The sequence below is a fragment of the Neodiprion virginianus genome, chromosome 3 (genome assembly GCF_021901495.1).
Source record: "Neodiprion virginianus isolate iyNeoVirg1 chromosome 3, iyNeoVirg1.1, whole genome shotgun sequence".
Lineage (NCBI taxonomy): Eukaryota > Metazoa > Arthropoda > Insecta > Hymenoptera > Diprionidae > Neodiprion > Neodiprion virginianus.
The window spans coordinates 4,195,343-4,208,984 of record NC_060879.1 but is presented as its reverse complement, the minus strand read 5'-3'; the positions used below and the strand labels follow the sequence as shown (position 1 = coordinate 4,208,984).

At 42.8% G+C, this 13,642-nt stretch overlaps 1 protein-coding gene across 9 annotated transcripts in view; it reads right to left on the bottom strand.

Annotated features, from left to right (window-relative positions):
• Nucleotides 1-528: 528 nt before the first annotated feature.
• The window catches only part of LOC124300675 (mushroom body large-type Kenyon cell-specific protein 1-like), a 98,199-nt gene continuing 85,085 nt past the window's right edge, over nt 529-13,642 (bottom strand). For 7 of the 9 annotated variants that reach the window (XM_046754983.1, XM_046754981.1, XM_046754990.1 and 4 more), the window contains 4 exons: nt 13,365-13,444; nt 8,915-9,299; nt 4,335-4,575; nt 529-3,030 (listed from right to left, as the gene is read on the bottom strand). In XM_046754983.1, the coding sequence (XP_046610939.1) occupies nt 815-3,030; nt 4,335-4,575; nt 8,915-9,299; nt 13,365-13,444 (2,922 nt within the window). In that variant the 3' untranslated portion in view covers nt 529-814. The remainder of the gene's footprint in view (nt 3,031-4,334; nt 4,576-8,914; nt 9,300-13,364; nt 13,445-13,642) is intronic. The other 2 variants (XM_046754987.1, XM_046754989.1) reach the window with 1 other exon arrangement.

Below are 13,642 nucleotides of genomic sequence, written 5' to 3'. Positions count from 1 at the left end.
ATGATGTGTCTTTCCTTGTGTATTTGTATGCGAATTTGTTTTGTATTTTTGCTTCATTCTCACAATATTTTATTATATCCATATATTATAATAATATAGTTTTGTTTTTCCTCTCTTTATTCTCACTTGTTATAAATATGTATCTCGCCGTGGTCAAAAAGTGCGAACCGATCAGATTTTGAATCTGACCCGTTAACTACGGTACTGTGATAACGGAATGGATTTTTCATGACGTATATGGTTACAGGTAATTGTGTATCATTTATTTATTCATTTATTCATTCATTCATATTTTATATTCTGTTCCTGCATCAGTTTTTGTTTCTTTCACTTAGGGTAGGAGCGAGCCGAGTCGCTATTGTTTCATTTTGTGTTTTTTTTTTTTTTTTTTTTGGAACGATTTGCCCGCCAACCCTTCGGCCACGGAAGAAAACCATTAAATCAGTCTAAAACCTATAAAACCTAACTGTTCACCTTTGAAGTACACACAGTAGATAGAATCACATCGACACAGAGAATACGATAATGATATAAAAGTGTACGCGCCTAGTACGTATACATATATCATGCAACTCCGCGGCTTGTCTTTTTTTTTTTTTTTACACAGATCAACAAAGTCCGAAAGACGTTGCCGATCTTCGTAACCTATCGCTACTCACCCCCCTCTCTGTTTACAGTTTTCAACCGTGGTTCAGGTTTCCCTCGATATGACCGCGAGGGCGTTGACGTCGTTTAACGCTTAAACGACTTAGCATCATCACTGTACATAAAACATTACTATAATCGAGTATGATAATTACTGTACTGACTTTGTCTACTGCTCTACCGAGTCTTCCATTTTGAGGACAGTGGCGCGCTCTACCGCGACGTGATTGCTCTGCTGTTGTTGCTGCTGTTGCTGCTGTTGCGGCTGCGACTCGACAGAGGGCCTCGTCGTCGGGTTGTAGCCTCGTTGAAGCTGTGCTACAAGGCCACCCATAACCGCGGACCTGCTGTACTCGCTGTTTTGCTGCTGCTGTTGTTGCTGCTGTTGCTGAGATGGTTTCTGGCTCGACTGATCTACTATAAGTTTACTATCACAGGCACTTTTGTCAGTTGACGCGGCGTACATCTTGTGTAAGTCCGGGTAGTGGTTAAGTTGCTGCTGCAGCGTCATTGTCTTCGATCTGTCCCTCTCCCTCTCCCCATCGCCCCTCTCCGACCTGCTATCGTCCTGCCCGTTGTACCCCTCCCTCTCCCTGCTGCTACCGTCGTTTCGCGAGTCCCTGGTCTCCTCGTCTCTGCAACTTCCGGCCCGCGAAACGGACGATGGTGTCGGCGGTGACGTCAGTCGGTCACTTCCGTCATCCGTGCGGCCCCGTTCCGACGGCGAGGGACTCAAATCGACGGTCGGGACGCGCTCGGGCCTTTCGGGAAGCGTGCGTCCCAATCCCCGGTAGGCCGCCTCTTCCTCCCCCTCCTGCGGGATCCTCGTGAGCGGTGTGCGCCTCGAGTTCCTGCAGAGCTGGTCGATCAGCGCCTTGTTGCTCATTGTCTCGGGGCCGTGGTGGGGGGCCTGTTGTTGTTGCTGTTGCTGTTGTTGGTTCCGGGCCTCGGCGAGGGCCCGCTGATCCCGGGGCATTCCCGTTTCGAGGCTGGACCTGATCAGGTTGTCGAGGAAGCTACCGTTCGTCCCCGTTCCATCGTAAAGACTCTCGGCCATCTCCCGCGTGCTCTTACCCAGTGCCGGGCCAACCGCCCGGGAATTCGAGGCCCCAGCCGCTTCCGGCGGGCCCCCAAGGCCCTCCCTCTCCCTCTGCTGCTGCTGTTGCTGCTGCTGGTGATGCGCGATAACGTTTCTCTGCTGTTCCTGGAGCCCCCGCATTCTCTGGGTGGCGAAATACTGCTCGGGTATCATGGCGGAGACATTGGCCCCGGATATAAAGGGGGGCGCAATGAACGGCGCGGGGCCCCAAAAGTTGAACGGGTGGGCGAACGGCAGGTGGGGCATGCCCTCCATGAACGGCGGCATTTTCAATCCGTTGGGCCCTGGTATCGGACCGGGTGGAGTGAAGGTCTTCAGGGGTTTCGCCGGCTGCGATTTCTTGTCCTGAGCACCGACCTGCCGCATGGCGGCCGCCGCTACGGCCGCCTCCTTAGCCTTTTCGTCCTGCGGTTTCTGGTCCCGTTTACGTGGTCGCATCAGATGGCGCTCCTTGACCTTGTACTCGAGGGTAGAGTGCGGCACACCGTAATAGCTTCCCGCCCGGTGTACGCTCATCTCGCCTCGTTGGACGGCCCTCACCGCCTCGACGAGGCTGTCCCGGTCGTAGTTCCGGTACTTCCCCCTCTTCGGACGTGTTCCCTTGCCCCCCGTTCCTGGCTTCGGCTTGCCGTCCGGGCCCCCCGGTTTCGTGGGTACCTGGGACTGCTGGGGCGGTTGTGGCGGGGTATACCTGCCCCGTTTGTAGGGGTTCGACTCGGTGAGTTGGGATTGCGGGGCCCCACCGCCGGGCGGCATGCCCTCCTGGAACTTGACGCTTATGCTCTTGGCTATCACGTCCCGGAAGTTGACCCCGACCCCTTTCCCGGCCAGCGAGTTCGTCGGGCTGCTCGTCCCGGAGAACGCCGGGCTCAAACGCTCCAAGAGGTTCGGACTACCCGCCGCACTCATCGCCGAACCGCCGGCAAAACTCTGAGGAAAACCGACCGTCGACGGTTCACCGTTTTTACTTGACCCCGGCGTGTTCGCCGGCTTGTAGGACGGAATTTTCAGGATCGCTCTACCCTGAGCACTGTCGCTTGCCTCCTCCTCTATGCTCGGATTAAAGTCGTCGTTCGTTATCGGCTCTCGCATGTGCTGCTGATGCTGGTGATGGTGCTGTTGTTGTTGCTGCTGCTGTTGCTGCTGCTGGTGGTGGTGATGCTGTTGCTGATGATGATGGTGATGGTGCTGCTGCTGTTCACCGTTCATGTCCTTGCTCAATCGCTTGTCCTCACTCATCAACCGCCTCATCACCTCTGGGATACGGTAGTCGGGTGTTTCCATACCTGAAACATCGATCAGTTTAGTAAACTCCTCAGGTCCCTCTTTCGGCAAAATTATTCAGTGGTCAGACCTAAACGATCCGATCGGGTCAAACGGAAATTGGTCTTGATTTGGCTGGATACCATAGAATGTTCAAAGACAGGATGGAAGTTCGTTGAGGATTATGGATTCTTGTAAAGGAGGTATCCATTATTCACGTCAGGCTTAAGACGGAAGGTGAAAGGTACTTGGAAAAATCATGATCGATCACACAGGAGCAGGGAAGGGAGGGTCTCGACCAATATCACGTGTACTTTCTATGCATCTCTTCCCAATAAATACCGAGTGGATTTGCTTATTAATTTCGGTAGGTAAATTATGGACAGAGTATACATGATTACGCTCCATGATGTACCGAACCGACCCACGAATTTTCCGTATTGGTAAGAAAAAATGTACGTGATAACGAGCAGGGGGAGATAGGGTCTTCCAAAACATCACAACTGCTCATGAGACAGGAGATGGCGGTTGAAAATGCGCTAAAAATGGATTACGCGATTAATGGACGTCCCTAAACACATCGTTAGAGTTCAAAATAATTCCTTGATAAATCACGACCAAATTCTAACAATATGGTACAGAAAAAGAGACTTTTATCAAAGAGGTGACAGTACTGTATGACCAAATCTTTTTGTCAAAATCTGAAATTAAATTGTGCAAGTTGGAAACCTCGAGTAGTTCAGATCACCCAAGAAATCGTACAGCGATATCAACTGAAAATGAAATACAAACAATACGCGTTGGTAGAAGTATATGGAAGGACAACCAGTGATCGAGTCTAAAGCCGGAAAGCAAGGGGTACGGGGGTACAGGTAAGCTGCAGAATTCCAAAGTTTTGAAGTAAACTGCACCAGCGGCTCTGCTAAGACTTCGGTAATCGATAGAAGCCCGACCTATCCGCTTTGCGAACCAGTTACGCCTTTACCCCTATTCAGAAATGGGACGTGTTCACACTCCCCCGGTCACCGTAACGCGATTTGCGAGAGAGTAAAGAAAAAAACAGAAAGCAAGAGAGAAAGAAAAAATAAATAAACAAATAAAAATATGAAAGAAAAATGCCAGAGAAGAATATAAGTGAAAGGAAACCGAACGACAAGAGGGAGCCAAAAATAGGGGGAAAAAAAGTGCGCTACTGAAATTTCCACCTCCTTTCATCGGATTAGCTCGCTTGAACGAGGACTTCGGCACTTTGTGCTTGCCTGAATCTTGACGAGGAGAAGGCGCTACTGGAGGTTATAAAAACAAAACTGATTATCGCGGTGTATACCTTTGAACGGTCTTGCGGCCGCCAGCATCCTCTGGATGTACGGAGCGAAAGTCTGCTGGTCGAAACCCGGCCATTCGGCTCCCGTTTCAGGTCCTTGTTGAAGCAACGCCCTAAGAGAATGCCCGCCACCGCCTTCGAGGCCCGAAAACCTCACGAGATCCTCCAAGGATAGTAGCGGCTTCAGAAGAGCCTTTTCGACTTCCTTTTCCTCCTCCGCTCCCGAAAGCTCTTTCTCATCGCCCTAAAAACAAAAATCAAACTGTGAGAAATAGGAACGATTTTCGTGGTGTCAAGGTCAGGAATGAGCTCCGAGGTTGGCCAGAGCCACGTGTCAATTGGTGTTTTTTTTTTTCTTTTTTTTTTGTCGTCTTTCGATTTTCCATTCCTCAGAGTTGCCATTTTTTGAGCAGTTCCATATTTTGGAAGGACGGAGATTATGTTTAAATTAATGATTCACCGACCAATCCGTTTTCAAATGAAAACGTAAGTATAGACAGCCTGAAATTTGTTTACAGCATCTTTGACCTGTGTTTCAAGAAGGCATAAGTTTATTAATCAGCGCTAATCTATTGCTATTTCGTGATCTCACGATGTAAAAAAATTCGTTTGTAGGTCGAGTACGAGTAAAACAGTTGAGCCATCAAAACATTTCTGGCGTTAATAAAAATGCGATACAAGAACATTACGATTCCTCTAAACTTTTTGTTTTACAAATTTGAAGAAAAATTGCAGCGCAAGCCGCTTATTCACATCGATTCACGTCACTCTTACTTCTGCGCCAATTAAATTTTCCAAGTAATTCGTGCCGATGATTTGTTTTGATTTTTGCAAAAGTTCTCAACTTCTTTCTGGATCGGTAAGAAAATACGAGCGATAAATAGTGAAGGGGGAAAAGCCTCGATGTTTTATTGCGAACATTTTCAAGTTATGCAATTTGGCCAGTTGAACGCGTGTTTGATTTTTATCATCCGGGATGATGATATACGTTGCGAAATAGGATAATGGCTGTGAAGGCAATTTACATTTTACGACATCCGCGTTTCAAAAGATCGCCGATAAGATGCTGCGTAAGAATTTTCGCTTGCGAAAAAATTTGACCAACGAAAAAAGAGTTGGAAAGATGAAAACAAGCAAATACCCGATTAAAACAACGCTGCATTGCTAGATGCATTGCACATGTGTAATATGAAGCGTCCCAATTGATCCAAAGTTGAAGTAGAGATAGCGAAAATTTTTCCAACCGATTCATCGGAATCTTTCAATACAATTGCACAACAATATCTGACCTCTCCAGTTCGAGGATTCGTCCGCTGATTGGCGAGGGCAAAAGTTTGTGGAATTTAGTTTGAGCTTGTATCCACACATACGGATTGGCATATGTTACGTAAATGCAGCGCAGTGCAACGCGTCTGGCAACGTTAGGCAAAATTGGATTGGTCCGTGGACGGCTTCCGAATGTCTTATAAAAATGTAGTCTGACCTAAAACCGTGCGGAGATTAAAAGGTCGAAATTTTTTCTCACAGTCAGCGACGAATGTCGTCACAATCTGCTAACCAGTTATTATTGTAACTAGGGCAAGTATCCTACACAGTTAAACACTCTTATTATCATCACACAGAGACTCCGTTTCATTAGACTTTCAATTATCGGTATAAAGTTTTGCGAGGACATAAACTTCGCGTGGATATGAAGAGCGGATTGGGTTCGGTAAGGTCAGATTAGAGACTGCAAGGAAACGTCCGATGCCGATTGGTTCTTACTCACTTAGTCGGGACAAGCGTCATGCATTGGTAATTGGGATAATTGGAGGGTTTTCTTGAACCATTACTAAAAAGCCGACCAATGTTACCGTCCAACTGAAACCAAGCCATGTATGGAGTTTCCACTTGAGCCGAGATCCGTAAAACGGATACAAAAAGAAACTGGTCAACTTTAAATTCGAATCATAACCACTTTTGATCATCGATCAAGGGTTGCTTAATTTCCGAGACTTTTTAAACGTCGGGTAAAAATTTACAACGGTCAAACCCAAATTCAATGATTATCAAAATACCGATAAACGTTGAGTTGGCTTTGATTAATCCTGAACGAAAGAATTTTTTGACTTTGACGAAATGAAATATGATCGTACTCTGTGAATGGACAAGAAAAGGTCTGAGAATATGAAAAAAAGTCTTTTCATCGATGTTGTTATCTTTTCTAAAACTTACCTCTTCGTCTTCGCAGATAATGGTTATTCGAGGCAAACAAAAAACAAGGCGTTCATGTACAATAAAATTTATAAACACTCAGCCCATGCAAAAGATGCAGGACAATTAACTACGCAATTGTATAGCTCACGGCAATGGCGATCAAAATTACGGGGTGGAAATTTATTGGACAAGTCCAAGCTCATGCGTTTGACGACTGGCTTTTTTTTTAAAAATTTTCACCGTAGAAAAACGTAGAAGAACGGAACGGAAATAAATACAGTGAAAAGAAAAGAAAACGACGAACGATCTTTTCCATCTCTACAGATATTTAGAAATCATATTCAAACTTGCGGACCTTTTTTCGCGTACCAATTTTGGAAATTAAACGCGAATTCGTAGTCCCGAAGATTTTTCTGATCACTTGAAGAACGTTGTTGAATAATTGTCGATTTTTACTATTGTGTTAAAAATGAAATTCTGAGAAAACTGAGAAATCCAAAAACAAAGTTCAGTGAATGAATTTCCGAACTACGAGCTTTTGAGTTCATTGATGCAATCGAAGCTAATTGAAATTGGGTATGAGAAATAGTTAGTCCGTATTTGCGTCTGTGTGTGAATGACAGGCCAATTCTCACGGGTTTTAATAAGAAATTAAAACCATTGCGCAACGTAGTCGTTGAATATCGGGAGATGGCGAATAGGCTCAGTTATATACCCGGACTAATGTATTTGAAGCAAAAAAATCGCGGATCAATTGCGATGATGATCGAAAGAAAGACAATGAGTCAATAAGTTGTGAAACTGCAGAGCTGATTAGAAAATTAAATTATCAAGAGCACTGTAACCGGACGGCATTTGATTAATCGAAAGGAAAGAACAAAAGAAGACATTAAACTCAACAATAAAACAGTGAAACATATAATTATATAGGGTGAAACCTTTGTCTTTTTTTCTCATTGCACTTTTGTTTCCCAACCTGCAGCACGTGTCACTCTCGATCAATCGGGCGAATCGGATCGTATGATACAAATGAAATTAATACCGATGACCCTGGAACTAGAAAAGAGTACACAAGAGTAATAATCCCACAATATTGATGCAGCTTTGGGACGTGCGACAATTTCACAGCAACGTTTCAAAGTTGATGCAAAATTTTTCAGTAAAAAATTAACAAATAAACAAACAAACAAACAGATGATAAAACTAATTATCGAGGGGAACCAAAAGTGCTCGGAAAACGCTCCGCTAAAACTCTGTGTAACATAAGAACGTCTGTGAAGAACGGAAATAGATAGTGCGATAGACAAAAAAGATGCGTTTACTAAAGGGAAAAGAGTATAGAAAACAATCAAACAGATTCTAGGCAGCAGTAGGAGAAAAGTCGAGCAAGTTGACTTATTTTTTTCCTTTCATTCTTATTACAATTAATTCGTAAATTTAGTTATCAAGTTGAAAAGTTTTGTTTTTGGTAAAGTAACTACTTGGAATCGATAAAAATATATTCTTACAATTTTTTCCGAGAAGTATGAGTCTAGAATGGAATTTTTATAGAATCGAATCCAAGTATAAAATCTATAATGAACTTCAAAAAACATTTTGAAATTTTTGCGAGGGATCTAGCACGTTTCGTGTTAGAGTTATAGCTTGTCAAAAAATGCTGAACGCGATTTATTATAGACGTGGTTCAGCATTTTTTGAAAGATCGTAACTCGGCAACGAAACGAGTCAAACGCATCGAAATACTGGCTAAAATCCGTGCTAAATTTCAGGCTTGTTTAACTCTACAGAGTCAACATTATTTCAAAAATATCGGGACGAATCGAAAATTGCTGAATTCGTTTTTTGTTGCAAAAAAAAAAAAAAAAAAAAATGTGTAAAAAGTATCTGTAACATTTTTTTCGATACCAGATCGGGAAAGAACGAAGAGAGAAATACAATAGAAAAATTTCAAATCTCAGAGTCATCAACTTGTTCCACTTTGCCCTACGTATAATATCTACGACAGAGATTACAACAAGGCACTAGAATAACATCTACAAAAGTTTTTTTTTGAAAATTGCCGTGGTAGAGGTATGTTTTGGGGAAGCATCTTTCGTTCTTCCTAGCCAAAACCACACTTAAATACGACGTACAAAAAACTCGTACGACGTATGCACCGATACTTAAGACTCGATAATATCGCGCCTGAATTCGAATGACAGGAGAGTAGGAAGCGACCGCTGAACTACGTTCTTGTCGAAAAACGACAGTTACAGATCTACCCGTAAGGTCTCGCGAGACTACATAATTTCTTCCCGCGTTTTTTGTTTTCAAACAAACGCGTCGTAATCGGTATCCTCGTGATAAAAATCGCTTTTCAAAATCGACTAGTCGTCCCCAAAACCTACCTCGTCCGCTTGTGGTGACGGAGTGGCAGTCAGGCAGACGGACGTGGAGACGGATGCGGAGACGATGGCGGGAGACGCATTGGGTGTAGAAGGCACAACACTGGTCTCGTTGTGATGATGGGGGTGGGATAGCGATATCAGGGACGATTCCCGCTCCCTCTCCATCGCTAGCTTGTAGACCTTGTTTCTTAGGGTGCTACGGGGTATCCCGTATATTACCGCGGCCCTCCGCGTCCCGAGCTTTCCGCTTTGGATGTCACGCAGCGCCGCCTGGAGTTCCTCCTCGGTGTAAGTCCTGCGACCACCTCCGGCACCTACGACCCCGTGAACACCGGCGACACCTCCAGGTCCCGTCATACGTGGCTTTGCCCGGTAACACGAGCTGCTGAAACAGATAATTCGCTACTGTAGGAAAGTCTTCTCGGCCTTGTTTAACATGCGGTGATGTTTGAACCGTGTCGCGAAAGGTCGATCGAGAATTCCTGTCTCATTTACGTTTCGGCCCTTCGTTTTCCTCAGAAATTAGGCACACGTGTGGTAATTATTAAAAATAAGCGAGTCGAAACGCAGCCTTAGATAGTCAACCATGTCCAAAGAAGAGAGAAGAGTGAGGTCGTTAACGGGGCCAAAGAATCCTAACTGTTCACTAGGGTGGTTCTTGTTTAGGGTGTTGACGAATTTTTACCACCCCATCACTGAAATCAATTTCAAGTCATTTAAAAAGAGTCGCCAAATTTTCTTCAGATTCTTACAGCGGCATTTAATAACATTTACTTTATTCACTTAAACCTGATCGCACACCGATTTCTGAAGTATACTGAATCAGTGTCGGTTATAACAAGAAGAAGGGAAAAAAAGAAAAACGAAGAAAAACATCGAAGATCGGGAGTGCGCGATGACCTGAAAAACTATTTGGAACGAATAAGTGCATCGAGGGCAAACACTGGCTGCATTATGAAGGCTATACGCGTCAAGTGGAATTGATAACTTGTACAAATACACCGATGATATTATAAACCGTTATCATGCGGTTTCATACGAGTTTTATGGAAGAATATTTTTAATGTGAAATGAAATTTCGCAATTGAAGTGCGAATAACAGATAATATAAGCATTACCTGCAATCGGCTTATTTTTCTGAGCACCGTGCACGCGCTGTTTAGATTTTGAATTTCTAGCTCCAAGATACGATAAAGTAACGAGGCTAATTATTTCACTTTATGAGAATTCAAATATAATATTAATCTATCAAAAGATAGCTAGTGTGTTTTTCATTGTTGAATATATATCGTCATGTTCAAAGTAACTTATTATAGAACTACCATATTATTATTCACTGATATCTAAACATAGAAGGATAAAAAATTAATATCAACAACAACGCTACTCGTTGCATATAAGTTCAACCGTTCCGATACACGAATCTGTATTCAGCTGTTGAACCCGGTTAAATTATTCCACAGCTGAATCGAAACGTTAAAGTGTTAAAATTATAGCAACGGTATAGAAAAAAAAAAAAACAGGATAATATTGAACCACATGAATATATGTGCCACAAAAAGGAATTCAAATATTCTCTCAAGTAACTCCAATCCGAAACGTCCAAAATAATTTCCAGGGTGTATTTTTAACGGCGTTGATATTGGAAAAATGAGGTAAATAAACAACGCAGCAAAAGTGTGAATGAAAAAAATCGAAACGGGATTTTAGGCATAAAAATGTGGGTCAATGGTCCTCGGGTCCTATTTTAGTAAAAATTTAAAAATCGCCGCTTTCATTTAAACATCAAAATTTTTCCCAAGGGAATAACCCCGAGTGTGAGGCACCTTGCACCTTAGTTTCGTTGCGTTCGCGTCACGTGTGTATGAATTTACGGAGAATCGTACACGACTTCAGCACCGAATCGATTCGCAAGTTGACGTTGCACATGCAGCGGACAAAATTGCGTAGCGTAATGCGCGCGTGTTGGTGAGCGAAAGTAATACGACCCTTTTTCTCGATCTTTGCTCCGCTCTGCAGTGTTGCAGTTCTCAATTTGTCTCTCGCCGATAAGATTAGCATAATGCGAATGATAATCGCGAGCACAAGGAGATGCTGGAACGGTTCAGACGGCGCGAAAATACCCCTCGAACCCCAATTTCACCCTCGGCCCTTCCTCGCCTTACCTCGACTTGCATGACCTAGCTTAACCCAACCCAATCCGATCCCCACCGCGCCTCTCTCGACGGGGTCAACGACCTCCTCCCCATACTCAGACAGAATCCAAGATAAAAGTGCATTTCGCATGCGTGCGTAAGTCTGCGTGAATTTCTCCAAGCATCTACGCACTTGCAGCTAACCGTGCGTGATATTTGCAAGTTCGATATTCCCTGTGCTGATTTTACTCGCTATATTAATCCTCCGACAATTAACGGCTGATTTATCATTTCAACGATTTTATAGATTGAAAAAAAAAACCGTGTGCTGTTCAACTCGGACTCAAAAGTCCCCCGATTAATTTTTTGACAAGAATCGTAGAATTTTGATAGTTTTTTTGATTTGAAATCCGCCGTATTGGACTCGCCATCTTGGATTTAGAAACTATCAAATTCTGACTGCAGATTCGTGATCAGCTACCCCGAAAATCCACGAGAAAGAAAATTCATTTTAAAATATTGAGTTGAATAACGTGTGACTGAAAAGGTTATTGCGCATGCGCTACAATTCGAGGGACGTTGCTGAGCAGGATGACCAACCGTCATAAATTTAGACGACGGTTACCCGCGATATATGTAACCTCAAAAATTTCAACAGCTTTCGGTATTGAAAACAACAGCAAGCGACAACTGTAAAAATGTTTGATGTTACTTTCACGACGGTTGTTCGCCCTGAAAAACAAATGCTCTCGGATCGTAGCGCATGCGCATTGAACTGTAGCAGACGACGGACCATCGTGTCGTTAGCAATCCACACTGTATATCACGGAATGAAATCTTGATTCAAATTGCCGAATCTCGTCTGTATGAATAATCAAAATTCTGCGAATGGTTCGTAGATATAATTTTCAATTTTCTTTTTCTGCCGTCGCGATCAAATAAGAATGCCTGAAAAAATTTCTCCTGCAGTTAGGTCCTCGGAAAATTCTTGCAATCTTATCCTTTAGAAATTGTAAAACAGTGGACGTATCGAATAATCGGAAATTTGTACCGTCGTTATTGGTTTTGACCACTTATGCGCGCAATTACTACTTAAAATTTTTTAGAAATTTCGACTCGACTGGAATTGTCGAATGAATTGGAAAAATTAGCGGAGGTAGCGTAAAGAAAATGAGAAAAAAGTAATGAAAATAAGAAAGCTGAAGAATGCGTCACGTTTCGCAATTAGAGGAGATGGAAGTGGTCGCATATGTTGCCTCAGACAAATACCGGAGAGATAAAATTATCGGAATGAAAGCTTTGCCTCAATCTCCTTCTACGATTCCTATTTCAGCATGTAATATTTATATACCAACCGGTTGCGTTTTTAAAAGATGGCCGTCGATCCGATAATTCGTTTCGTTTTCATCATGTACCGCGGTTTGTGCAACAGTGAGAAATTTCATCAAGAATTTACTCGAGATAACGAATCCCGATGACGAATGCGAACAGTTTGTTTAAAAAGGCGACTGAAGTTTGTTTGCTTGAATAAATTATCAGCCTACGAAGACCGATGATGGAGGAAAAGTGAAATGTTTTATGACTGACGCTCAAATTTTTGTGAAAATAGCTTCAAATGCCAAAATTAGCCAAAATGAAATACAGGCGTATCTCTAAAAATGTGAAATTTGAATTTTCATCAATTCATGCGTTTGCAGATTTCAACTCGATTTCACGCTCTATCGCATTCTCAACTGAATTGCATAAAACCGAAAATCCTCCCCAAAAAAATAATTAGAACGGTAATAAAGAAAGTTAGGGACAATCATACACATATCATGAGAACGATTTCTGTCAAATTACAAGGTATTAAAATTACGAAACAAAACGTGAAAATCTGTGAGTAATAGCGAAGGTATTATCGATGGAGGAAAAAGCTGACGACGTATTAAAAAAAAAAAAATATATCGTGAGAGATAAAACGATTGATAGAATGAACAAACAAAACTTCGCACCACCAAATGAAGATAAGATTCGAAACGTGGTCTCATTCTAGCGATAATAAGCACAGCTATATTTATAACTTATACGAAGTGCATAAAAAGCTCTGTCATATTGCATATGAATCATAATTTACCAGGGTGTGACTCAGAAAAATTTCTTTCAGTCTGCGCACTGAATTTGCAAGACTGGCTCGTATACTTTAAACCGCAGACAATCGCTGGCTCGGTTTTTACTGAATACGCAGCTGCTGCGCACTTGTAATCGAAATTCGGAAACGACGAAAAGATAATTAATAATAATCGGGGAAAATAAAGCATGGCGTTGATACTCACTTGAAAATGCTCTTTGGGTCGATTCCCGTCGGCATTCTGAGAGGTATTTTTTGTTGCTCCAACAGAGATATGTTGTTATCCTAGAACAGAACGGAAGGATCAAGTTTATTACGGACGTCACATTCTTGTCCCGATGTATTACTGGGAATGAGGGATTTTAAAAAACCACGATTCACGGAAGCCGGTACGTTGTAATGGATGAGTCTGAGAATAACCACCACCTCATAAACCGTAACTCGTATTCATTCATCGGTTACCTCGATTGATAAAAAATTTCC